General features: G+C 43.2%; 1 protein-coding gene across 32 annotated transcripts in view; it reads right to left on the bottom strand.

Moving 5' to 3' along the window:
• The window catches only part of epb41l2 (erythrocyte membrane protein band 4.1 like 2), a 322,484-nt gene that overhangs the window by 171,965 nt on the left and 123,848 nt on the right, over positions 1–26,671 (bottom strand). For all 32 annotated transcript variants that reach the window (XM_072499174.1, XM_072499167.1, XM_072499169.1 and 29 more), the window contains one exon: positions 7,536–8,056. In XM_072499174.1, the coding sequence (XP_072355275.1) occupies positions 7,536–8,042 (507 nt within the window). In that variant the 5' untranslated portion in view covers positions 8,043–8,056. The remainder of the gene's footprint in view (positions 1–7,535; positions 8,057–26,671) is intronic.

The raw sequence follows: 26,671 nt of genomic DNA, 5'->3' as shown, positions 1-26,671 counted from the left end.
GAAACCCTCCCTTTGCGGCACCCCTAACTTTGCCCCCAACTCTTGCAGCCTTGCAAGCCGTCCTTTTAGGAACAGATCCTTTATTTCCACCACCCCTTGCTCCTCCCATCCCCAAAACCTCTCATCCATCCTCCTCGGCTCAAACTCATGCTTCCCCCTAATCAGCATCATCTACCCCGTACCCAAATTAAAGTCCTGTCGAAACCGTCTCCACATTTTCAGCGTGGCGACTACGGACTCCCCAGGGCAAACGTTGCCAATGCCTGCGAACCCTTACAAAACCCTGCCTCTATCATTCCCAACAAAGCCTCCATCTCCGTACTCCAGCCTCCGCACCTTCTCAGCGTTCACCACCCAGTAATACTACAACAAATTCAGAAGGGCCAGGCCCCCAACTGTAGCCCTCTCTGGAGCACGGTCCTCCAAATCCTTGCTACCTTACCTGCCCACACAAACAACAAAATAAGCCTATCAAACCCCATAGAAAATATCTTTGGCAAAAACACCGGCAAGCACTGAAACACGAATAAACAACGTTCATCATAACATGCCTGCTCCTGGCCTGCCAACAATGAGGGAGGCTGTGCAAGGTAGGTGGATTGGCTACGCTAAATTGTCCCTTAATTGGGGCAAAAATAATTGGGTACTCTAAATTTAAGAAATTAAAAAAAAAAAAATAGGGGAAAGCTGTCCCACCTCAGCATATCCGCCTTAACACTTCAACTCGTGTAGTTCAGCTTACAGAGCCGACAATGGCTTTGAGATGAGGGGAGCAAAAGCATTGGAAATAAATTTGCAGATGACACAAAAATAGGTAGGAAAGTACATTGTGAAGAGTACATTAGAAGAATGTAGATGAAATAGATTGGTTGAGGGTGGGCAAAAATCTGGCAGATGGAGTATAATGTGTGAAAATGTGAAGTAGTTCACTTTGCCAAGAAGAATAAAAAGGCAGAGTATTGCTTAAATGGCAAACGACTACAGAATTGAGGTGCAGAGGAATCTAACTATTCTAGTCCATGAATCACAAAAAGTTAGTATGTAGATTCAGCAAGTAATCATGGCGGCGAATAGAATTATATATTTTATTAGGAGAGGAATAAGTATGTAATGCCTCAGTCATACAGGGCATTGGTGAGAGCACATAGTGTACAGTTTTGGTCTCCTTATTTAAGGATGGATGTAAAGGATAGATGTAAATGCACTGGAGGAAGTTCGCTGGAGGTTTACTAGGTTGATACCTGGAACGACCAGGTTGTCTTAGGAGAGGTGCATTGATTGCAGTATACAACATCCTCAATGGTCTTGACAAGATGGACATGGACAAGATGTTTCCTCTTGTAGGAGAGCCCGTAACTAGATGTTGCCCATTTAGGGCAGGAGAAGGCATTTTTTCTTAATGAGGGCTGAGAGATTTTGGAACAGTCTGCCTCAGAAGGTGGTGAAGGTGGGGTCATTGAATACTTTGGAGACAAAGATAGATCGATTCTTGGTTATTGGGGATTGATGGGAATGTGGAATTCGAAACAAACAGGTCAGCCATGATCTTATAGAATCATGGAACAGGGTGGAGGGGCCAAATGGCCTATTTATGCTTCTATTTTGTATTTCTACCCATGAGATACAATTCAAGCTAAAGGAGTTATATAAATGTTATATTATTGGAAGAAACCAGAAACTTTTGATCCGCAGTTTCGAAAGCTCTCTGCTACTTGGCATTTAAGAACATAAGAACTAGAAGCAGGAGTAGGCCATCTGGCCCCTCGAGCCTGCTCCACCATTCAATGAGATCTTTTGTGGACTCAGCTCCACTTTCCGGCCCAAACACCATAACCCTTAATCCCTTTATTCTTCAAAAAACTATCTATCTTTATCTTAAAAACATTTAATGAAGGAGCCTCTACTGCTTCACTGGGCAAGGAATTCCACAGATTCACAACCCTTTGGGTGAAGAAGTTCCTCCTAAACTCAGTCCTAAATCCACTTCCCCTTATTTTGAGGCTATGCCCCCTAGTTCTGCTTTCACCCGCCAGTGGAAATAACCTGCCCGCATCTATCCCATCTATTCCCTTCACAATCTTATATGTTTCTATAAGATCCCCCCTCATCCTTCTAAATTCCAGCGAGTACAGTCCCAGTCTACTCAACCTCTCCTCGTAATCCAACCCCTTCAGCTCTGGGATTAACCTAGTGAATCTCCTCTGCACACCCTCCAGTGCCAGTACGTCCTTTCTCAAGTAAGGAGACCAAAACTGAACACAATACTCCAGGTGTGGCCTCACTAACACCTTATACAATTGCAGCATAACCTCCCTAGTCTTAAACTCCATCCCTCTAGCAATGAAGGACAAAATTCCATTTGCCTTCTTAATCACCTGTTGCACCTGAAAACCAACTTTTTGCGACTCATGCACTAGCACACCCAGGTCTCTGCACAGCAGCATGTTTTAATATTTTATCATTTAAATAATAATCCCTTTTGCTGTTATTCCTACCAAAATGAATAACCTCACATTTGTCAACATTGTATTCCATCTGCCAGACCCTAGCCCATTCACTTAGCCTATCCAAATCCCTTTGCAGACTTCAAGTATCCTCTGCACTTTTTGCTTTACCACTCATCTTAGTGTCGTCTGCAAACTTGGACACATTGCTCTTGGTTCCCAACTCCAAATCATCTATGTTAATTGTGAACAGTTGTGGGCCCAACACTGATCCCTGAGGGACACCGCTGGCTACTGATTGCCAACCAGAGAAACACCCATTAATCCCCACTCTTTGCTTTCTATTAATTAACCAATCCTCTATCCATGCTACTACTTTCCCCTTAATGCCATGCATCTTTATCTTATGCAGCAACCTTTTGTGTGGCACCTTGTCAAAGGCTTTCTGGAAATCCAGATATACCACATCCATTGGCTCCCCGTTATCTACCGCACTGGTAATGTCCTCAAAAAATTCCACTAAATTAGTTAGGCACGACCTGCCCTTTATGAACCCATGCTGCGCCTGCCCAATGGGACAATTTCCATCCAGATGCCTCGCTATTTCTTCCTTGCTGATAGATTCCAGCATCTTCCCTACTACCGAAGTTAAGCTCACTGGCCTATAATTACTCGCTTTCTGCCTACCTCCTTTTTTAAACAGTGGTTTTTGAACATTTCCTTACTTGATGTCTGGCGTAGACGGATCAATATAGATTGATTACCCTTTTTGGTTCATTTTGTATTATCTGGCCATCAGGATGGTAGAAGGCAAACCAGATGGACTGTAATCTTTACTATCCAGCAATTCCAATGGTCCGATCACAAGAATTAAGAGCAGGCCATTCAGCCCCTCTAGCCTGCACCATCATTCCAAAAGATCATGAGTGATCTGATTGTGTCATCAACTTCACAGACCTGTCTTCCCCCCCTTAACCCTCGACTCGCTTGTCGACCATAAATTTAACTCAGTCTTCAATAGAGTAAATGACTCAGCCTCCACTTCTCTCTGGGAAGAGAATTCTACAGACCAACAACCTACAGACAACAAAATTCTCCTCTCAGTCTAATTTTTAAACAGTGTACCCAAGTTCTGGACATCCCGAAGGGGAAACAACCTGTCTGCATCCTTTTGTTCCTGCTTTAGCTGTATCGGCATCGCAGACTAATATCTGCAGTCTGGCAGCGATAGCGAACAAGTCATGACTTGCTGAGGTGGTAGCCCTGATAATTAAAACTTTGAAATGATAATAATCTAAAGATGATCTTGAAGGTTTCAAGTGATGGGGCTGTGAATATTTCCTTTGGCAGCTTATTCTGTTGTGCGTGTCCTTGGGAAGAAAGATTGCTGATACACAGTTGTGGAAACAAATGGTTTTCGTAATTTTGCATGGATGGCTTCCTCATCTTCTGTCACTGCCAGACAGCAGCCACTTGTTTCTGTCAATTCCCACAGTCCATTCCATAATTTATGGAACATGGTCAAGTCTACTTTTCTCCCTCATTGGCTGTAGTTGATTCCCATTCCAAATCTTTGATCAAGGATGTGACACTGTAGTTCCCATACAGATCGTGGATCATTTCAGTTTTTATTTATATCTCTTGCCATAGAATCATCGAACCGCTACAGTGCAGAAGGAGGCCATTTGGCCCATTGAATCTGCATTGACCCTCTGAAAGAGCACCCCATCTCGGTCCACTCCCTGCCCTATTCCCACAACCCCACCTACCTGCAATCCTGGATACTAAGGGGCAATTTTATCATGGTCAAACCACCTAACCTGCACATCTTTGAACTGTGGGAAGAAACCGGATCACCCGGAGGAAACCCACGCAGACATGGGGAGAAAGTGCAAACTCCAGACAGACAGTCACCCAAAGCCGGAATTGAACCTGGGTCTCTGGCGCTGTGAGTCAGCAGTGTTAACCACTGTGTCACCATGTAAGGTTGCCACACACAACCTGTTCAATTGTTTCTCATAAGATAGCCCCTTCATCCCATGAAAGAGTAAACATTCTCTTAACTGCTTCAAAGGTAATTATATACTTTCTTAAAAAAGGAGACTACAACTATACACAGTACTCCAGATACAGTCTAAGACCCTGTACAGTTGTAGCAACACTTCCCTACTTTTATACTAGATTTCCCTTGCAATAAACACCAACATTCTATTCGCCTTCCGAATCACTTTCTGTATCTGCAGACTAACGTTTTTGAGATTCCTGTACCAGGACAACCAGGTCCTTCTGTACCATAGATTTCTGAAGTTTCTGTCCATTTAAATATTATACTGCCTTTCTATTCTTCCTGTCAAAGTGGGCAAGTGGTTTGTACTCCATCTACCAAAGTGATGCACATTCACTTGACCTATCTAAATCCTTTTGCAGCCAACTCATTTTTTTGCCCATCTTTGTGCCATCAGCATATTTAGCTACCAAATATTTGGTCCCTTCATTTAAGTCATGATATAGATTGTAAATAGTTGAGGCCCTAGCACTGGTCTATGTGCACTCCACTGGTTACAGCTTGCCAATCCAGAATGACCCATTTATCCCCAGTTTCTTGTAAACTAACCAATCCTCTATTCCATACTAATATGTCACTTTGTGTCGTAACATTAACTACCTTTTTAAAATCCAACTGTATCTCATTTACAGGTACACGTTTATCCACCTTGCTTGTTACATTTACAAATAACTCGTCAAACATTATTTCCCTTTCACAAAACCATGCCAGCTCCGCCCGATTGCGTTGAGATTGTCTCAGTACCCCGATATAGCCTCCTTAATAATAGATTGGAGCATTTTCCTCATGAAAGATGAATGTGAATTCTATCGTGTATTGATCACAATTGCCAAGAGATTATTTAACTATGAGGTCAATGACCAATCCTGTTCTATTGCACATTACTAGGTCTAGAATAGCCTGTTCCCTCGATGGCATGAGAACATGCTCTTTATAAAATTGTACCAAATACACTCTATGAACACATTTTCCAGGCATTCTGTTTTGTGCAATGAAGATTAAAATCATCCATGATTATTGTGGTAGTTTTCTTTGAAGCCCCCCATTATTTATTCCTGTATACTCTGCCCAGTAGCACAGTGGTTAGCACTGTTGCTTCACAGCACCAGCGTCCTGGATTCAATTCTGTGCGGAGTTTACAGGTTCTCCCCTTGTCTGTGTGGGTTTCCACGGGTGCTCCAGTTTCATCCCACAAGTCCACAAAGACGTGGTCTTATTGGACATTCAGAATCTCCCCGAATGTACCCAAACAGGCGGAGTGTGGCGAGTAGGGGATTTTCCACAGTAACTTCATTGCAGTGTTAATGTAAGCCTACTTGTGACAATAATAAAGATTATTATTACCATAGTGGAGTTTCTCTTAAGAGACCTGTGACCTCCTTCTACAAGTGACTTCTTACCTCAGCTATTTCTTAACTCTATCCAAACTAATTCTATACCTTGATCATCTGAACCAAGGTAATCTTTCACTACTGCACCAATGCCATCCTTAACTAACAGAGCTACCCCACCATCTTTTCCTACTTCTGTTCCTCCACAATGTCAAATGCCCTTGGATGTTTAGTTCCTAGCCTTGGTCGCCTTGTAACCACATATCTCACAAACTGCTATGGGGTCACACAAGCATTTAAAAAAATGTTTTTTTTTTTTTTTTTTTTAAACTTGAGTAAATTTACATTTTTTCCCCCCAATTAAGTGGCAATTTTAGTATAGCCAATTCACCTACCCTGCACATCTTTTTCGGTTATGGGGGCGAGACCCACGCAGACACTGGGAGAATGTGCAAACTCCACACAGACAGTGACCTGAGGCCAGATCGAACCCCAAGTCCTCAGCGCTGTGAGGCAGCTGTGCCATCGCATCGCCCTCACACATAAGCGTTTTTATTTGTGCTATTAATTCATCCAATTTGTTACCAAAGTTATGCTCACTCAGTTACAGTCTTTAAATTATGTCTCTTTTCCATTTATGTGAACTCTGGCCTTATCTGCTGGTGCACTAAGTTTGACACTCATACATGGAGTTGTTTGGAAAAATGTTTACCTGCACAATTTTAAATTACTCAGAGCAATTCAGAACAGCATATCATTTTCATTGAACGTTTACATAAACATTGGAAATAAAAAGCAGGTCCATCAGCATTTGAAAGATTAGTTTTTCCAAATTAAAATAATTTGGCTACTAAAATATTGAAATGCCTTTTTCCTTTTGTTATGGGCCAGGGTTTAGAGAACCCCAAAGTGTATCATGGAGTTCACCTGACCCACAACTTTTAATAGATTGTGGTATGGGGAGCACACGGCCCACTCTACAGGTGTGGTACAGCAGAAATGGAAAAGTATTTTTTAAAGCAAAACAATGTTTATTCTATGAACTCAAGTAATGCTTACGCTGTCCTTTTAACATCCAGAAGACTTACAAAAAACATAACCTTTAACAGAAGCACATCAGGTTAAAGTCACTACTGAAAACATTTATAATTCTGAATTCACCAAATGATCAAGAGATAGTCTTTTGATGGCAGAGAACACAGCAGTACCTGCTTGGTCTGGCTTCAGTTCCAACACGGAAAACAAAACTAAAACGCACCCTGCAGCAAACAGCCTAAAACGAAAGTAAAAAGCTGACAGCCAGCCCAGCTCCACCCACACTCTCACATCACTGATAAACACCCATTTCTTAAAGGTACATTTATTAAACACCCATTTCTTAAAGGTACTCTCATGACACTTTTCAGATGTTACAGGGAACTGCTGTGTATGTTCAGCATTTCCATTCTTCATTGAGATTTACAGAATTTGGAGACGTTCTCTCAATTTACATTACATTGAGCAATATACTGATATAATCATCCTTCATTATCATGTTGCAGAATTTATATTTTCATTAAGAAATGAAATTTTTAGAATGGGTGTAAGAGATTACAGTTGGCATGGGACTGGTGACATTAAAGCCGGTAGTAAAATCGTTATATTAAAATCGGTAGTAAAATTTGATGATGTGCAATAATATAGCATTTACTGTACCTGTATCTCTGTAATGTTAGCTGAATGCTGCTCCCTCAGTTCATCTATCTTAGTCTGTTCTTCCACCTTCTCCACTTTTTCCACTTCATTTTCTGATGTAGTCTTTACCAGCTCTGGCTGTTTTTTCTCTGCTGGATCCTTATCTTCAGCTTGATCTTGAACATCCTTCTCAACGTCCTTCTCTTCTGTAGTCTCCACCTGGAGAAATGGTTTTTGCTTTTTAAGCCATCCAGGTAAAAAACGTGACAGTCCTTTACCACCTGACTGCTCCTTTTTATCGCCATTAGAAGGGCTAGCTTGGGTACTTGTACTTGAAGTTGGAGAATTTAATTCTCGTTCTTTCAGAGGCTGGTCTGCACATATTGGCTCTTCACCTTCCTTGATATCACGCTGTTGTTCTTGATTTATACTGGCAGGCTCTTCAGAATCTGCGGTTTCATAATGATTCTGCTCATTTTGTTCTGGCTCTTCCTTTACATCAATTACAGATCCAACTTCAGTCGTCATGATCAAAACTTAAACTGGAATTTAAAAACAGTATAATTTCCCATTAAGTTACAATAATGATTTCAGAAAAATCACAATTTTGCACCAAATTAAAACTCAATTGATCCATTTAAAACAGAACAAAATTTCAATCATTTTCTTAAAAGCATTTACAATTTGGAGTCTTTAGATTTAATTTCAAGTTTGAGCCTTGCTTGCACATTCAATAAATCCCAAATTCAAGGCTACTAGTTAAAAAGCACTCATACAAAAAGATAGTTCTCCCATCGAAGCTATATAATGTGCTTCTAATCCCAGCCAAATACATAAAGCACTTCCTCACAGGGAGGCAGAAGAGGTGCGACAGAAAGTCAAAGTTTAGTGAATTTGTTTCAAATTAGTATGGTTATGCACAGTGAAGGCATGACCCTGTCATCACTTTAAACTTGGATGGTGTTCGTACAGAAGCTTCTGAAACTTTTAAGTGGACAAGACAACTGCCAAGGATCAGATGACTATTGCAAATTCAACACAGACCATAGAAAGCTTCCGGGAAAGTCCGCTTTAAATCACTCTAGGTGGGGAACACCCCCTTCCATGGACATTCCCAGATAACACCCCTCTGTCGAATTCATACATGCCATTGTTTGTAGTTTACTCAGAATCAATGGACATCAAGATTCTGTGGACTCCAAGTTCGCAATTCAGCAAAGCTTGTTATCTACAAGTGGGTGTGACAACCCGTCATTCTATATCAATAGTACAGAAATGGTTTTCAGTTTGAAGCCATTCCGGGTGAAAAATAGCATGTTAATGAAACTGGTTACTATTATCTGAAGATCCAGAAAGACCTGGTACTCTGCAGGGGACTGCAAAAAAAACAGCAACTGCAGGAAAAGACCGTCATATTTGCCTTTAGGAATCTCGAGTATGTAACTTCCCAGCATAATTCCTAAATCTAAGTTCACTTGTAAAGCAATTTGACCTCCTGATATGAAAACCATAAGTACCTAACTTCATGACCTGAACATTCATCTCTTTTGAGGTAATCTGGAATTATCCTGATATTCAACTTTAGCTGTTTGAATTCAACTACAATTCATGAGTGGTGATGACTCTTTTCTTTACCAGGCCCACAAAGGTTACTCACCTGTAACATACATGAACTATTCCTTTATAACTTATAAAAGTTTGCTATTCGAACGTACTTTTTCTCGAACAGGTGTGTGAGATATTCGCACTCAGTGGCTGGCATTGCGTTTCGATTTTAGGGGCAAATAAGTGAATATACACTGATTATTGAAAATAAGGGAAAAGATACAGGGGTTTCAGTTCACTCCTGACCATGTCCATAACAGTAGGGTATTTTCGACCAGTTTCCCTAAACATTTCAGTCCGAATAGCACTTCCATCATGTATTCAGCTTTATCAAGTCATTTTAAGCCAGGCACGACTGCACAACACTATGATCCAAATTATTGATCTAATAGCCACACGCAAGGGCATTGTGGACGATGTAGTCAAAACAATGTCTGCATGATGTTATGCAAGAACATAGGTACTCAATAAAACCTCGATCTCATGCCTCTGATGACTGAAATGGATTACAAAACTATTCCATCAGGGAATACAAAAACGTACATCCTGCATGCCACATTGATAATTCTGAAGACACAATGTTGTTTTCCAGCTCCTGTCATAGAAACTCTAATACCAAGAGTATTTTGTCATCCTGGTTTCTGCTGCAGTCCAAATAGGAAACTGGGTAGTCAACTAACATTTTGGTGGAACTGCTGTATGCCTGACGTGGCTTACATAGAACATAGAACAATACAGCGCAGTACAGGCCCTTCAGCCCACTATGTTGCACCGAAACAAAAGCCATCTAACCTACACTATGCCATTATCATCCATATGTTTATCCAATAAACTTTTAAATGCCCTCAATGTTGGCGAGTTCACTACTGTAGCAGGTAGGGCATTCCACGGCCTCACTACTCTTTGCGTAAAGAACCTACCTCTGACCTCTGTCCTATATCTATTACCCCTCAGTTTAAAGTTATGTCCCCTCATGCCAGCCATTTCCATCCGCAGGAGAAGGCTCTCACTGTCCACCCTATCCAAGCCCCTGATCATTTTGTATGCCTCAATTAAGTCTCCTCTTAACCTTCTTCTCTCCAACGAAAACAACCTCAAGTCCATCAGCCTTTCCTCATAAGATTTTCCCTCCATACCAGGCAACATCCTGGTAAATCTCCTCTGCACCCACTCCAAAGCCTCCACGTCCTTCCTATAATGCGGTGACCAGAACTGTACGCAATACTCCAAATGCGGCCGTACCAGAGTTCTGTACAGCTGCAACATGACCTCCCGACTCCGGAACTCAATCCCTCTACCAATAAAGGCCAACACTCCATAGGCCTTCTTCACAACCCTATCAACCTGGGTGGCAACTTTCAGGGATCTATGTACATGGACACCTAGATCCCTCTGCTCAGCCACACTTTCAAGAACTTTACCATTAGCCAAATATTCCGCATTCCTGTTATTCCTTCCAAAGTGAATCACCTCACACTTCTCTACATTAAACTCCATTTGCCACCTCTCAGCCCAGCTCTGCAGCTTATCTATATCCCTCTGTAACCTGCTACATCCTTCCACACTATCGACAACACCACCGACTTTAGTATCGTCTGCAAATTTACTCACCCACCCTTCTGCACCTTCCTCTAGGTCATTGATAAAAATGACAAACAGCAACGGCCCCAGAACAGATCCTTGTGGTACTCCACTTGTGACTGTACTCCATTCTGAACATTTCCCATCAACCACCACCCTCTGTCTTCTTTCAGCTAGCCAATTTCTGATCCACATCTCTAAATCACCCTCAATCCCCAGCCTCCGTATTTTCTGCAATAGCCTACCGTGGGGAACCTTATCAAACGCTTTGCTGAAATCCATATACACCACATCAACTGCTCTACCCTCGTCTACCTGTTCAGTCACCTTCTCAAAGAACTCAATAAGGTTTGTGAGGCATGACCTACCCTTCACAAAGCCATGCTGACTACCCCTGATCATATTATTCCTATCTAGATGATTATAAATCTTGTCTCTTATAATCTCCTCCAAGACTTTACCCACTACAGACGTGAGGCTCACCGGTCTATAGTTGCCGGGGTTGTCTCTGCTCCCCTTTTTGAACAAAGGGACCACATTTGCTATCCTCCAGTCCTCTGGCACTATTCCTGTAGCCAATGATGACATAAAAATCAAAGCCAAAGGTCCAGCAATCTCTTCCCTGGCCTCCCAGAGAATCCTAGGATAAATCCCATCAGGTCCCGGGGACTTATCTATTTTCAGCCTGTCCAGAATTGCCAACACCTCTTCCTTACGTACCTCAATGCCATCTATTCTATTAGCCTGGGGCTCAGCATTCTCCTCCACAACATTATCTTTTTCCGGAGTGAATACTGACGAAAAATATTCATTTAGTATCTCGCCTATCTCTTCAGACTCCACACACAATTTCCCATCCCTGTCCTTGACTGGTCCTACTCTTTCCCTAGTCATTCGCTTATTCCTGACATACCTATAGAAAGCTTTTGGGTTTTCCTTGATCCTTCCTGCCAAATACTTCTCATGTCCCCTCCTTGCTCGTCTTAGCTCTCTCTTTAGATCCTTCCTCGCTACCTTGTAACTCTCCATCGCCCCAACCGAAACTTCACACCTCATCTTCACATAGGCCTCCTTCTTCCTCTTAACAAGAGATTCCACTTCCTTGGTAAACCACGGTTCCCTCGCTCGACGCCTTCCTCCCTGCCTGACCGGTACGTACTTATCAAGAACACGCAGTAGCTGATCCTTGAACAAGCCCCACTTATCCAGTGGTCCATGTGCTCCATGTGCCACATGGTCCATGTGGTTACATGTGCTCCATCGTTACAAGATTAAATTAGAACATTTCAAACAAATTCACCTTTGATCAAGTTACTCATTATCTGCGAATCAACCTTTCTATAACATACAGAATATTCAAACCCAGGGTACCCGAAGACAGGGCTTCCCAAATAGGGAATCACAAGATCTGCAGCAGCAATGGCTGCCATGGAGCTCCAACTGACTGCTAATAGCTTAAAGGTCCCTTTAAATCCTCACTTTATTTTTTAAATGGTGGACATGGCCTAAAAGATTGATTCCCAAGGCCTGAGCAACCAAAAACATAAGCTACTAAAAATATTTTGAAGAACTCTTGAAAACTGTCCTCCCATCCCCACTCCCTCCCTTCTCAAGTGGCTGGGGGGGCAGAGGGGGTCATAGCATTGTGAAGCCCCACAACCAGTGGGAAAAAATTTGGGAAGGATTGGTCCAAGATCTTTGTCCAGGACTATGATGCTTTTAACTGGCATTCTCCAAAGTTTCAGTGTAGGAGTTTTCCCAAGTGTATCATTGGTTCAAGGTAGTCCCTAATCTGAAGACAACAGTATGGGTTGTGTTGGGTAGCGTTGAAAGCCATAATTTAGACCTGGTGGAGAATTAACCCAGTCTGCCAACTTCTTTCCTATGTGAAACTCCAAGTTGTTCCGGGAAATTTCCCATTATGAAGTGGAGTAAGAAAGCCAGCAGGTTCACTCTACTAGTTTTTCTGCAGGAGTTGCAGTGGCTATGTTGTACAGGAGAATTATTAGAGTGCCACAGGTTTTCCAACAGAACAGGAGCCATGTCATAACCTCCTCAGTGGCACTCCCAGGTTGCTGGGAGCTACATGTACTTGTGGTATTTTCACAATCACGAGCTGCAAGAAGCAGTAGTAAGAGGCGGGTACAATTTTGTCTTTTAATAAGCATTTATACAGTTATACGGGTAAGATGTGTATAGAGGGTATGGGCCAAATGCGGGCAATTGGAACTAGCTTAGTGGTAAAAAGTAGGCGGCATGAACAAGTTGGGCCGAAGGGCCTGTTTCCATGCTGTAAACCTCTATGACTTGCATTCCTACAGCACATTTGAGATAAAAACTGTCTTGAAATAGTGTCAACTTGGCTGGCAACACCTACATAGGCAGAAAAAGCAGGATCTTCATATTGTTTGCAGATTGCTGGAGCAACATACAAATTTAGAGTAATTATTTTAGTCTGTAGGTGTATGCAAAGGGGAAGATCGAGGCAATAGGATAACAATCTTTTTCTCTCAACATATTATATTTGCAAATAATTCAGGGAACATATTTTAGTGTTCTGTTTAGTATTTATGTAAATCAATTTTAAGAACCTTGTTAGTGCTGACAATAGGATTTTGGCAAAGATTGACTTGTTTTAAAAAAAGTCCACAATATCCAATGTGCCTCTTGTAGAAGCATCCTTATTTTCAAGGCAAGGGTGGTCAAAGAGAAGACTGATGTGCATTTGTGGTAATCATAAACAGGAACGAAAGAACAAAGCTGCCTCAAAACATTTTCCTAAAGCTACATGTGCTTGATGCCCTATTATCAAGATGGTCTGCTTCACCACTTTCATTAATCCCACAGCCCTACGCAAAACATAGCATGCTTCATTGAACATTGAGCAAATTCTTCTGTTGTAAGACATACAGACAGATTTTTAATCAATGAACAGTGTGTGCAAGTGACTGTGGGATGCCAGGTTCATCTCAGCTTTCAGATGAGATTTCAGCTCACTCAAGGATAATGCTCCCAAGCACCGCTCCAAGTGAAGCCTAGCTTTTGAACTAAACAGATGTCAATTTATAAAATTCGGGAACATGTTTTAACAAAACCCCAAAATTAGTTTGGTTCTTTCAAAGTCTGAGGGAATATGGCACAATAATAGCAGCACAATAGAACTATAATGCTTGTAACATTGCCATTCAGTAGCTGCCTTTAAATACCTTTGATATATATTCAACCTTCGAATCTTTCCAAAAATTAGGTCAATTTATATGCCGAGTATAAAACATGAACTGCCAGTGTCGGTAGTCGCCATTTTGAAAAAACAAAACATAACACCATGACATGTTTTATAGTTAATAATTCTACAGGAATACTTTTAACCACACTTTTAACCACAATCAAAACGTTTTAAAAACTGCCAAAATCATTGTCCTCGGCATCTAACACAAAGAGTTAATAAAATTCAAGGAGTCACTTTGCATATGGAATCATAATAAACATTCCATTCTTTGAGATGTGGCACTTCCAATTTCAGAATCAATAAATCATCTTCTTCTCCATCCAGGATATTTGAACAATCGGATGACAGTTTGTGCATTAATAGCATCCCATGTTTTAATGGAGGAAAGCACGCAAAACATCAAGTGCATTTTTAAGGCAAGGGTGTTCAACAGGGAAGGTGTGCGCGCATTTGGCTCATCTGATTGTAAAGAGGAACGAAAGAATAAAGCTGTCTGAAAACATCTTAAAGCCCTATATTTAAGTTTGTATGCTTCAACATTGTATAAGCACTTTCATTTATCCCACAGTCTGACATAAAATGTAGGACACCTCATTGAACATTGAGCACATGAATTTGTTATACAAATAGATTTTAATCAATGGACAGTATGAAGGTGAATGGCTTGTTAAAGCACACAGCCAAAGGTTGAGCTACGAATGTTAGATCTTCTGATATAGGTGCAATTTGGGTGCTATTGCTTCGCAAGTGTTCACTTGATCTCATAATATGCCCCACACTGATAAGCTGTATTCTTTGCCAACGGGACAACTATCCCACAAGTTGTCAATTCACAATTCCACTTTATCCTTATCCATTGAACCATTGTCATGGACAGGCACAAAAGGTGCTCGGGAAACTTGATTTCAGCATCGTTTTACATTTGAAAATTACCATAGGCTTTAATTTCATTCCATCAGTAAGCTTGCAACATTGTGAATCTTGTTTCCTTATGTCCTGTGGTTTTCACTGGAACTGTAAATTGAATATTTTGCAGTCATAGAGATCTACATCTCAGTCGAGGCACTTCAGTCCATCATGTCTGCACCGGTCAAAAACAACCACCTAACTATTCTATGTTAAGTAATGGGTTAAGAGACATTGCAATTAGTTGTCTCATTTATGTTAAGTATCCATTAATTGACACTGATATGTAAAGGGGCTTCAGGTGGCCTCTGGCAGGTGGTGTGTTGTTAAGAGTTTTGTGCAGAGGCTGTGGAAGTGAAATAAATGGTGTTTGGTGAAAAGGAACAAGAACTTTAGACTCTTCATTTCACAGCAAATAAAACGTCTAACATTCTAATCCCATTATCCAGCTCTTGGCCCCATAGGGCCTTGGCATCGCAAGCGCACATCTAGATACTTAAATGTTATGAGGATCTCTGCCTCCGCCACCCTTTCAGGCAGTGAGTTCCAGACTCCAACCACCCACTGGATGCAAACGTTTGCCCTCACATCCCCTCTAAACCTCCTGCCCCTTGCCTTAAACCAAGCCCTCGGATCACTGATCCCTCTGCCAAGGGGAAAAGCTTCTTCCTGTCTAATCTATCTATGCCCATCATAATTTTCTACATCTCAATCATGTCCCCCCCCCCTCAGTCTCCTCTGCTCCAAGGAAAACAACCCCAGTCTATCCAATCTCTCTTCACAGTTAAAACTCTCCAGTCCAGGCAACATCCTAGTAAATCTCCTCTCACCCTTTCCAGTGCTATCACATCCCTCCCCTAATGTGGATTCCAGAACTGCACACAATTATCTAGCTATGGCCTAACCAATGTTTTACACATTTCCAACATAATCTCCCTGCTCTTAAACTCTATTTTTTATCAAATAAAGGAAAGTATACCATATGCCTTCTCAACCAGTGTCTACCTTCCTGCTACCTTAAGGGGCCAGTGTACATGCACATCAAGATCCTCGGTGCTTCCAGGGTCCTGTCGTTTATCATGTATTCCTTTTCCTTGTTTGTCCTGCCCAAGTGCATCACCTCACACTTATCCGGACTGAATTCCATTTTTCACTGATCAGCCCATCTGAGCAGCTTGTATATATCCTCCTGTAATCTAAAGCTATCCTCCTAACTATTTACCACCCCACCAGTTTTCGTATCATCCACAAACTTACTGATCAACCTTCTGACTTTTATGGCTGAATCATTTATATAAACCACAGACTGCAAGGGCCCCAAAAATGATCCCTGCAGGACCCCACTGGTGATAGGTTTCCTGTCAGAACACCCTTGCTTCCTGCCACTCAGCCAATTCTGAATCCAATTTGTCAAATTTCCTTAGATCTCATGGGCTCTTACCTTCGCTATTATTCAGTCTCCCATGCTCTTGAACTTTTTGCCTCAGCTAATAAAGGCAAGTATGCCATATGCCTTCTGAATCACTGTATCAAAGATCAAAGAACAAAGAAAGGTATAGCACAGGAACAGGCCCTTCAGCCCTCCAAGCCCGTGCCGACCATGCTGCCCGACTAAACTACAATCTTCTACACTTCCTGGGTCCGTATCCCTCTATTCTCATCCTATTCATGTATTTGTCAAGATGCCCCTTAAATGTCACGATCGTCCCTGCTTCTACCACCTCCTCCGGTAGCGAGTTCCAGGCACCCACTACCCTCTGCGTAAAAAACTTGCCTCGTACATCTACTCTAAACCTTGCCCCTCTCACCTTAAACCTATGCCCACTAGTAATTGACCCCTCTACCCTGGGGAAAAGCCTCTGACTATCCACTCTGTCTACGCCCCTCATAATTTTGTAGACCTCTATCAGGTCGCCCCTCAACCTCCGTCGTTCCAGTGAGAACAAACCGAGTTTATTAACCCACTCCTCATAACTAATGCCCTCCATACCAGGCAACATCCTGGTAAATCTCTTCTGCACTCTCTCAAACGCCTCCACATCCTTCTGGTAGTGTGGCGACCAGAATTGAACACGATACTCCAAGTGTGGCCTAACTAAGGTTCTATACAGCTGCAACATGACTTGCCAATTCTTATACTCAATGCCCCGGCCAATGAAGGCAAGCATGCCGTATGCCTTCTTGACTACCTTCTCCATGTGTGTTGCCCCTTTCAGTGACCTGTGGACCTGTACACCTAGATCTCTCTGACTTTAAATACTCGAGGGTTCTACCATTCACTGTATATTCCCTACCTGCATTAGACCTTCCAAAATGCATTACCTCATATATGTCCGGATTAAACTCCATCTGCCATCTCTCCGTCCAAGTCTCCAAACAATCTAAATCCTGCTGTATCCTCTGAAAGTCCTCATCGCTATCCGCAATTCCACCAACCTTTGTGTCGTCTGCAAACTTACTAATCAGACCAGTTACATTTTCCTCCAAATCATTTATATATACTACAAACAGCAACGGTCTCAGCACTGATCCCTGCGGAACACCACTATTCACAGCCCTCCAATTAGAAAGGCATCCTTCCATTGCTACTCTCTGCCTTCTATGACCTAGCCAGTTCTGTATCCACCTTGCCAGCTCACCCCTGATCCCGTGTGACTTCACCTTTTGTACTAGTCTACCATGAGGGGCCTTGTCAAAGGCCTTACTGAAGTCCATATAGACAACATCCACTGCCCTACCTGCATCAATCATCTTTGTCACCTCTTCGAAAAACTCGATCAAATTAGTGAGACAAGACCTCCCCTTCACAAAACCATGCTGCCTCTCACTAATACGTCCATTTGCTTCCAAATGGGAGTAGATCCTGTCTCGAAGAATTCTCTCCAGTAATTTCCCGACCACTGACGTAAGGCTCACCGGCCTGTAGTTCCCTGGATTATCCTTGCTACCCTTCTTAAACAAAGGAACAACATTGGCTATTCTCCAGTCCTCCGGGACATCACCTGACAGTGAGGATCCAAAGATTTCTGTCAAGGCCTCAGCAATTTCCTCTCTAGCCTTCTTCAGTATTCTGGGGTAGATCCCATCAGGCCCTGGGGACTTATCTACCTTAATATTTTTCAAGACACCCAACACCTCGTCTTTTTGGATCTTAATGTGACCCAGGCTATCTACACACACTTCTCCAGACTCAACATCCACCAATTCCTTCTCTTTGGTGAATACTGATGCAAAGTATTCATTTAGTACCTCGCCCATTTCCTCTGGCTCCACACATGGATTCCCTTGCCTATCCTTCAGTGGGCCAACCCTCGCTTTTTATGTATGTGTAAAAAGCCTTTGGATTTTCCTTAACCCTATTTGCCAATGACTTTTAGTGACCCCCTTCGAGCCCTCCTGACTCCTTGCTCAAGTTCCTTCTTAAGTATCCACCTACTCTGCTGCCTTAAGGGACCGCAAGTCCAGTAAATGTCGTTGGCATATCATTTAACAGGCTGTATGGGTGCCCCACCCCACTGCCACATGGCTGTATGTCAGGTGGAGGTAGGAACCCTGGACAGGGCGGGCGGTCGGAGGGCAACCCGACCACAGGGGCTAGTTGCCATCCAGGCAGGTCTCGGGCTTCTGGAAAGGGCGGTCTCTTCGATGCTGAAATTGCAGAAGCAGAGCCAGGGACTACATATGTAGTAGTCAGCAACCATTAGGTGCCTGCAGGTGCAGTTGGAGGAGTCCAATCGCTTGCAGGGTCAGGGGCGTGCTACCCAATTCAACACTGAAAGGGTGGCATCCGCAGTGACCAAGACACACGTCAGGGAGGCCCAGTCAAAGGCACCCATGTACCAGGGCAGCGGGTGTCAATGACATTGCCCAGGTGCTGACGCACCTGAGCCAGTCACAGAGGGATATGGAATTGTCCCTGTGCTCCATGGCTGGTGTATCGCCGCACGTGTGCTCAACCGAGGGGAGTGTCTCTGGGATGGTGGAGGGTGTTCAAGTCAGCTGTGACAGAAAGGTGGCGTCACCGAATTGGTGCTCTGGGGTGTCACAGGCTGGCGTTTGGGCGGCTTGCTGTCCGGACCCACCTCATCATTCAATGTGTCCTGGGGTTGTCGTAAGGGGCACCAGAAGGACCCCCTGTAGGTGATCCTTTAAGATGCAAGACATGCGCATGGTTGGATCACCGTTTGGGGCAGTGGAGGGATGGTGTGAGGGTGGTGGGGTGCAGAGGTTGTGTGGAGGTGCTGGGGTGGGGTCTTTTAATCATAAGTTTACCCAGGTAACCTTATTTGTGAGATGAACAAAGGAGAAAACAGGTTCACAGTTTAACACAATTTTATTCACAATTCTCTCCCTCAACAAAGTAGGACTCAGACTCACAGCTGAGCTCTAGTTATTACCCGCATGTAATGAAGGAGGCTGGCCAGGCTAGGATAAGACTATGTGAATGTCTTATATGGGTTTTGAAACACGGTCACTTCTTGCAATTACTGTGCCTGGGAGGAACTTATCGTTCAAGATCTGTTCCGATGTTCCTTCCTTTATATTGGTCTGCGAGCATTGAGTCATCGGCACATGCCCACAACTGGCCATCGTCCCATCCAGACCCCAAATCGTTAAAGGGAAAAGTAGGATACTCCTGTTTATCCAGGCTGATTCAATCAAGATCCATTGTCCTCTGAAGCACCCTTGTCTGACCACCCATCAGCTCATTTTGGAGTCTGATGGCTTTGTTCGTCTGTCCTTTGTTCTGCTGCACAATTAATCACCTATGTCTGGAAATTCGTTACATATTCATAGCATGGTCTTGTTCTTCTGTGTAAATGTAATCATAAAGTCGTTATAGCAATAACAAGTTTGTGTGTTGAGTGTTATTGCAAATGGCCAGTATCAATTCCAGCCAGGGCATCATTTTGGCAGTTCCTGTTCCTGGCCTATGTGCCTTGCCAGCCTGCTTTCAGTACCATACCATTAACGGATCCCGAATTGCACCAGAATTGGCGCCGCTTTCGTGGTCTTATAACACCGGCGACTCAGTCCTGGTGTCAGCACTTCGTCTTTGAAACAAAGACAACGGCCCTGGATGCCAGTTTGTGCATTAATAGCATCCCATGATTTCACTCTGCACTCCAGCTGCTGGGGATATTGAAACTAATGGACATTTCATTAACGTTGCTGATGTGACACAATGGGTATTAATTTTTTTGCCACTATCTGATGAATTACTGGAAATCAGTAAATTTGGCAGTTATCTTTTGGTAGTCGCTGAATGACTTGCTAATTCTTTACATTAGCTACATCAAATCACTGTTGCTCTGGAATTTTTCCTACACTCAAGGTTTGATTTGACTCACTTCACAGCGTACATACATACGGCATTTCTACCTTACATTTCTGACGATTTGCGAGGACTCATTCCGATCCATGCTTCTCAAAATCAGACCAGTGGCTGGTTCCAGTTCCCATGGTCCATTTGGTCACATGCAGCTACTTTAATGTGGATCCCTTCTCTTTCTATCCTCCCAGCAGTTTTCACGAATGCCAAATTCCCTCACTGGAGCAGTTTGTAAATGTTGTGACTTTTAACTTGAAACTAGCTTCATAATTGATTTCTTTTCCAAAGGACACATTCATCATGCGCAGAAGGTACCAAAGCATTTTATATAAGCTAATGAAGTAGATTTGAAGTGTAGTCATTGTTATAATATAGGGAACACAGCAACCAATTTGCACATAAAGGTTTCACAAAGAGCAATGAAATAAATAACCAGATCACCCATCTTAGTTGGCTCAAACACTGGAAGAACGCCACTGGTTTTCTGCAGTGGGATTACCAAGACACCAGCTAGGGCCAAAGTTTATCATACTTGATGGACATCATCTCAGACAGTGCAGGACTGCGTCATTACTGTAATGAGGTGCCAGCTTGGATTATGTGCTTAAGTTTAGAATCTAATTTGACAGTGCAGTAATAATAGTTGTACTGAACTGAATTTTCATTCAAAATTGCTAAATCGTGATTTTCTCACTTTTGTAATTTCAGCAGAATGCAGGCCAGTGATCTCGTTTAGTGACCATTTGTTTTAATGATCACCCTGCAATCCATATGTGCCTTAGGCTTGTAAATCCATGCTTTGAAGGTTTTTCTGCTGTACTGCACCCCAGATTTTTATTTTATTCAGTCAGGGAATGTGGACAGTGCACTATTGCTCATCCTCAACTACCCTCAAGATACGTGAATGACTAGCAAGGTCATTGCAGAGGGCAGTTCAGAATCAAGCACGACTAATCACTAACCACTAACAGTCAGTTTGTTTTAGCAAAGGAAAACATTGACAGCTCTCTCCGAAATTCTTTTCTACTAAAGAATACAACTGCTCAGAGATGGCAGGGCAAGCTAGGGCTCTTTTTCCAGAAAAAAAAAAAAAGGGGGGGGGGGGGGGAAGGCGAACAAGTTCCTGACAGCAGAGGTCTTCAAAATGATGCTTGGCGTATTCCACCGAATTCGCATTATGATGTGAGAACAGACCAGGCATAAACATGAGACATTGAGAATGTGTGAGCTGCTGATCATCATGTTAGGCACACAATAATCCTTCAACATAAGTACAGCAAAACACCAAGAATCATAGCATTGACTTAACCTCAAAAGGGACAGTGGTGAAAAGAGAATCAGAAAATTAAGCTGAAACAGTATTAAAACAAAGCCCAAAAGCAATGCATACACCAGCTGATTCACAAGCCTCACATATTGCATATTCTTATGCTGTAAAAATACACATCCAGGAGCAGGCACAATAAAGCCGAATACTGGACACCACTCCCATCCCATCCCCAACTTGTCGTTTGAAACCAACAACCCACTGAGCAGTGTTTGTAATGTATTTTGCATATTATGTTAATGATGTAATGACACAATAAACACCCATGCTTGGTGTCCATCTTTCTTTGAGAGTCGCAATTACGCAACAATGCGTAATGTCAGTCTTGCAAATGAATTCACAACACCCCACTCCATACACAGCTTTGTTTGACACTTGTCGTTCTAGTGACTATTGAACAAACCTCTATTACTCCGCAAAGCTCAGGCCACTCATTCCCATTAATGGAACCTATTGCCTCTTCCCCCACCACAATGAGATCAGTTCCAAATCCTAAAGTACAATACAGAACAACCCCAACAATAAAGCACAATAGCGTTGAATCTAATCTACTGTCACTCTGGCAGGTTACATGTTCAAGAGGCGAAATAAGTGTCCTGCCAGCAATCTGTCACAATGTCCCACAGGCACCTCAGACCAGCCCTTTGCAGCATTTCTTCATTTTGATACTGTCTCTTCAGGTGATGCCCAGGATGTTACTTGGACAACACTAAGTGAAAGATATCCAACTTACATATTTAAAAAAAAATATATTCATTTATTAATGGGAAGTGAGCGTCATTGGCTAAGGCAGCATTTATTGCCCATCCCTAATTTCCCTCAAGAAGATGGTGTGTTGCTTTCTTGAACTGCGGTCCATTTGTTGTTGGAAAGCCCACAGTGCTGTTAGGGAGGGAGTTCCAGAATTTTAACCCAGCAACAGTGAAAGAATGTAATTCCAATATAATATCAAGTCGGAATGGTGTGCAATTTGGGAGGGGGGAATCTTTCAGGTGGTGATTTAACCTGAGGATCACCACACCTCAGGCGAGGGGTAAGGTTGAGAAAGTGGGGCATTCATGGATAACCTCAGCCAGTATGGGAATTGAACCTGCGCTGCTGGCCTTGCTCTGCATTACGAACCAGCTGTCTAGCCAAGTGAGCTACTACTATGTACAAGCAGAGTCGCTGCTTCATTGCCATGTGGAGCTGCTGCAAGACCGATGTTGCTTTGCCAATTCTTGAGTGGACATCAATCGTTACATCACCAAACTGGAGATGGTTCTTCCTAGATACAGGAAGTGGTTGATCTTTTAAGTCTGTCACCCGATGGTGATGGGAAGACCTTATTGCTGCTGTCATCATTGTCTTGGTCATTTCACAGCGGATGCACAAACTTGGTGCTTCTGTCAAACCTGTAGTTATGTCTTGGAGCTTCAGCCAGCAAAGCAATTATAGTCTGCAAAATCCAGGTCCATCACTGGTGGTGCTGGTACATGATGTCAAAGTCTGAATCCACCAGCATCTTTGAGGAAAAGGAAAGTATGCACCCACTCCTGGATGCTGTAACACTTCCCACAAGAGAGCAGTAAAATTGGATGTCCCAATCTAAACAAAATATCTCTCCAATGATAATCAGACTTCTGGTTCAGCCCTTTCATTCTTTTTAAATTCTAGTCATGGCCTTGAACTGTGTAACCTCAGTTGGCCTGGTTTTGGCACCTTGAGTTTCTGTGGATTCCATCCGGACCACCCCTTCACACACACACACACACCCATCCATGACCCCCACCCCACTGTACCTCAGAAGGTTTTCTTCTGGCCTCCGTAGAATCCTCTGGCTTTTGTTTCCCTAATCCTCGTCAGTCCTTGCGCCACCCGTTGGATTTTAGAGACTTCTGCAGCTTCTGTTTTCCCAGTCGCTGTCAATTGCTTTTGATCTACTGTACATAATAGCTGGTACTCCACCAAATTATTTCTCAGCAACAGGTCAATTCCTGTATGGAAAGTCCAGAGCAACTCCAACCATCACACATCAGTGACTGATTTACGCTGCAGGTAAATGTTTACATGGGGAATCTTTAAATGTGTGCCAGTAACCTTGTACCAGTACCGCAGTGTTTGTTCTGCTTTTGGGTGGCAGCTCAGAAACCTTCACTACAAACAGTATGTGGAAAAAACTCCATCTCTATAAATGGTTCTCTCTCACCATGGAGCTTGTGTTATAAAAAGTCATGTTTCTTTCACAGAGGAAACCTTGGCAGGTGCATTCCCTTTTCCTTCAGTCTAATTCAGTTTGTTTGTTTAAATCGTGGACAAACAACCAATTCTGTCATGACAAAATGATCAAGAATTCTTGCATAGAAACCGGTACGTGTTTCTTACCCCTTTAGGTGTGCACTCCGATTAAATGATTCAGCAGCATGAGGTTGAGTTTACAACTAATGGGCTTTACCCACATGCACACATTGTTGACTCGCAGCTTGTTTTGACAATTTCAATGTTTCTAACTATAAATGGCTGATCCTTTAAACAGACAAAGACAACATGGCTGTCTCACCATATGACTTGTCATAAGTTCAAGCCCTTTTCCAAAAATATGGTGCAGCATGGTAGCACAGTGGTTAGCACTGTGGCTTAACAGCGGCAGGGTTCCAGGTTCGATTCCTGGCTTGGGTCACTGTGCGGAGTCTGCACGTTCGCCCAGTGTCTGCGTGGGTTTCCTCCGGGTGCTCCGGTTTCCTTCTCACAAGTCCCGTAAGATGTGCTGTTAGGTAATTTGGACATTCTAAATTCTCCCGTGTGTACCTGAACAGGCGCCGGAATGTGGCGACTAAGGGCTTTTCACAGTAACTTCATTGCAATGCAAGCCTACTTGTAACAATCAAGATTATTATTAAAATTATTATTCATATTGATTCCACATTGTGATGTGAGCTAATACCTCTGAGGTTTTGAGACAGTCAGCATAATACAATGCGATGGCGATAGGACCAGTCTTCCACCTGTCACCAACTGAATTTTGAACTTTCCTTTTGTCCGTATAAAACGGAGTCGGGCAGTTAAAAAAATTAGTCTTTTGCTTTGGCCCCTCTTTAAACAGAGGTGTGACATTTCCCTGGAAAACTGAAAACCCATGTTTAGTTATTCACTTGAGGTTACTGTCTGCAGCTCGAATGCCACAGGTCACATGATTTGTGAAACCCTTTCAAGTCTGTTTGCATCCAGTCGGGGGGCAGTATCCCTGACTCAGCCCTTCTTCCCTCCATCCCATCATGCAAAAAGGAGGCAGAGTCGAGACGTCAGGAAATGATCCAACTCTCAATTCCCGCCTCAAGGGGAAAAGCCAACTAAAAAGTCTGAATAAATCTGATGTGCCTATTATGTAACAGCCTTCTCACCTTCATAGGAGGAGGCCATCGGCACATCTAGTCTGCACCGATTCTCTGAAAGAGCAGCCAACCTAGGCCCACGACCCCGCCCTATCCCCATAACCCCATCTAGCCGTTGGACATCAAGGGGCAATTTAGCATGGCCAAACGACCTAATCTGCAGAGTTTTGGATTGCGGAAGGAAACCAGAGCACCCAGAGGAAACCCACGTAGACACAGGGAGAACATACAAACTCCACACTCCAATGTCAGAATCGAACAAGGTCCCTGGCGTGGCCACCACTGTCCTGGCACTTTCACGATATCAATTTGAATTTCTACCCGTTCCACCCACCAAAAGATCTATATGACCAGAAGGTTGTAGTTGCCCAATGTATTTTTGGAAGTCGCGCGCCAGGGGGGGGGGGGGGGGGGGGGGGGGGGGGGGGGGGGGGGGGAGGAGGAGGAGGGAGATGGGGGGATGGGGGCTGGGATGTTTTCAAAAGAGCACACTGCCATCTGAATTATGGTGTACCTCCCCCAGTTAGGCCTGCCTCTTCCCACCAAGGACAAATGACACACTTCTCGCCAAAGCTTGTTCCCCTTCATTCCTGTGTACCTATTATTTATCCCGCAAGTTGGTTGACTTCAATAATGAAGTTGGACTGTGGTTGCAACATTGACCCGGGTTCAAGTCCCAGCTTGGGCCACTGCCTGTACGGAGTCTGCACGTTCTCGCTGTGTCTGCATGGGTTTCCTCCAGGTGCTCCGATTCCCTCCCACAAGTCCCGAAAGACGTGCTTGTTACGTCAATTGGACATTCTGAATTCTCCCTCAGTGTACCCGAACAGTTGCCCGTGTATGATGACTAGGGGATTTTCACAGTAACTTCACGGCAGCATTAATGTAAGCCTATTTGTGACACTAAGAAAGATTATTATTAATAGATGGTGATGTTAGAGTAATATTACCCAACTCATTATCTTCAAAGAATGTCTTTCAGAAAGGAGGCTCCGCTGATGAGAGTAAATCACGTTGGTTGAAATTGAATTTATATACAGGTCACAATGTGACAAAATCAGACAGCATCACAAAGTCACTTTAATGGATATTGATTTTATTAAATTTAATTCAAATTCTCCAAATATGATGGTGGAATTTTAACTCCGGTTTTCTGGATTATTAATCCAAATTATGGGGATTACTGATCCAGTACCATACTCATGCTACTTACTGGAATCAGATTTGATTTTGTTCACCAATCAGTGTAGCCATCTGGGATGGCCGCTTCCCGATTACAAAATGGACACTTTGCAAAGATTGCAGAGAAAATGGACAACACTGAGAAAACAAACAGGTTCAGGGTTTGTCTGTTGATTAGAGCCGCAGCTCCCAGACAAGACCAAAACTGCAAACCCATTAGCATACTAATGGGCCATCTCCGGTGACAAAAGCGTAACATTTAAGTAAACAATATTAAGACAGACACCCCGGTGCCAGAGGAGACCAGAACAAAGCAGGCCAATGGCCACCTAGGACACGCCCAGTCATCAGGGCACCCATCCCTTTATTGGAGGAAATCGATAGGAACGATTGAGAAACGACCCAATTAATTGGGGCCAAGTTCAAGGCCCGCCCAAAAGCGCACGAGGCCCCTTTTGGGTATAAGAAGGATCCCCCAAGAGAGAATCATTCTTTTGGCTCCGGCTCTCTCAGAGGAGAGACCGGCCCAAAAGCTGCACCAGAACAAGCAAGTCCAAGGTCAATGCACGTTACCAGACGTCCTTAGCTGTTATCCCGTACCAGTTCCACCCCAGCAGCCTCAGA

Source organism: Scyliorhinus torazame, chromosome 4, assembly GCF_047496885.1.
Source record: "Scyliorhinus torazame isolate Kashiwa2021f chromosome 4, sScyTor2.1, whole genome shotgun sequence".
Lineage (NCBI taxonomy): Eukaryota > Metazoa > Chordata > Chondrichthyes > Carcharhiniformes > Scyliorhinidae > Scyliorhinus > Scyliorhinus torazame.
This window is presented reverse-complemented; position numbering and strand designations above follow the sequence as displayed.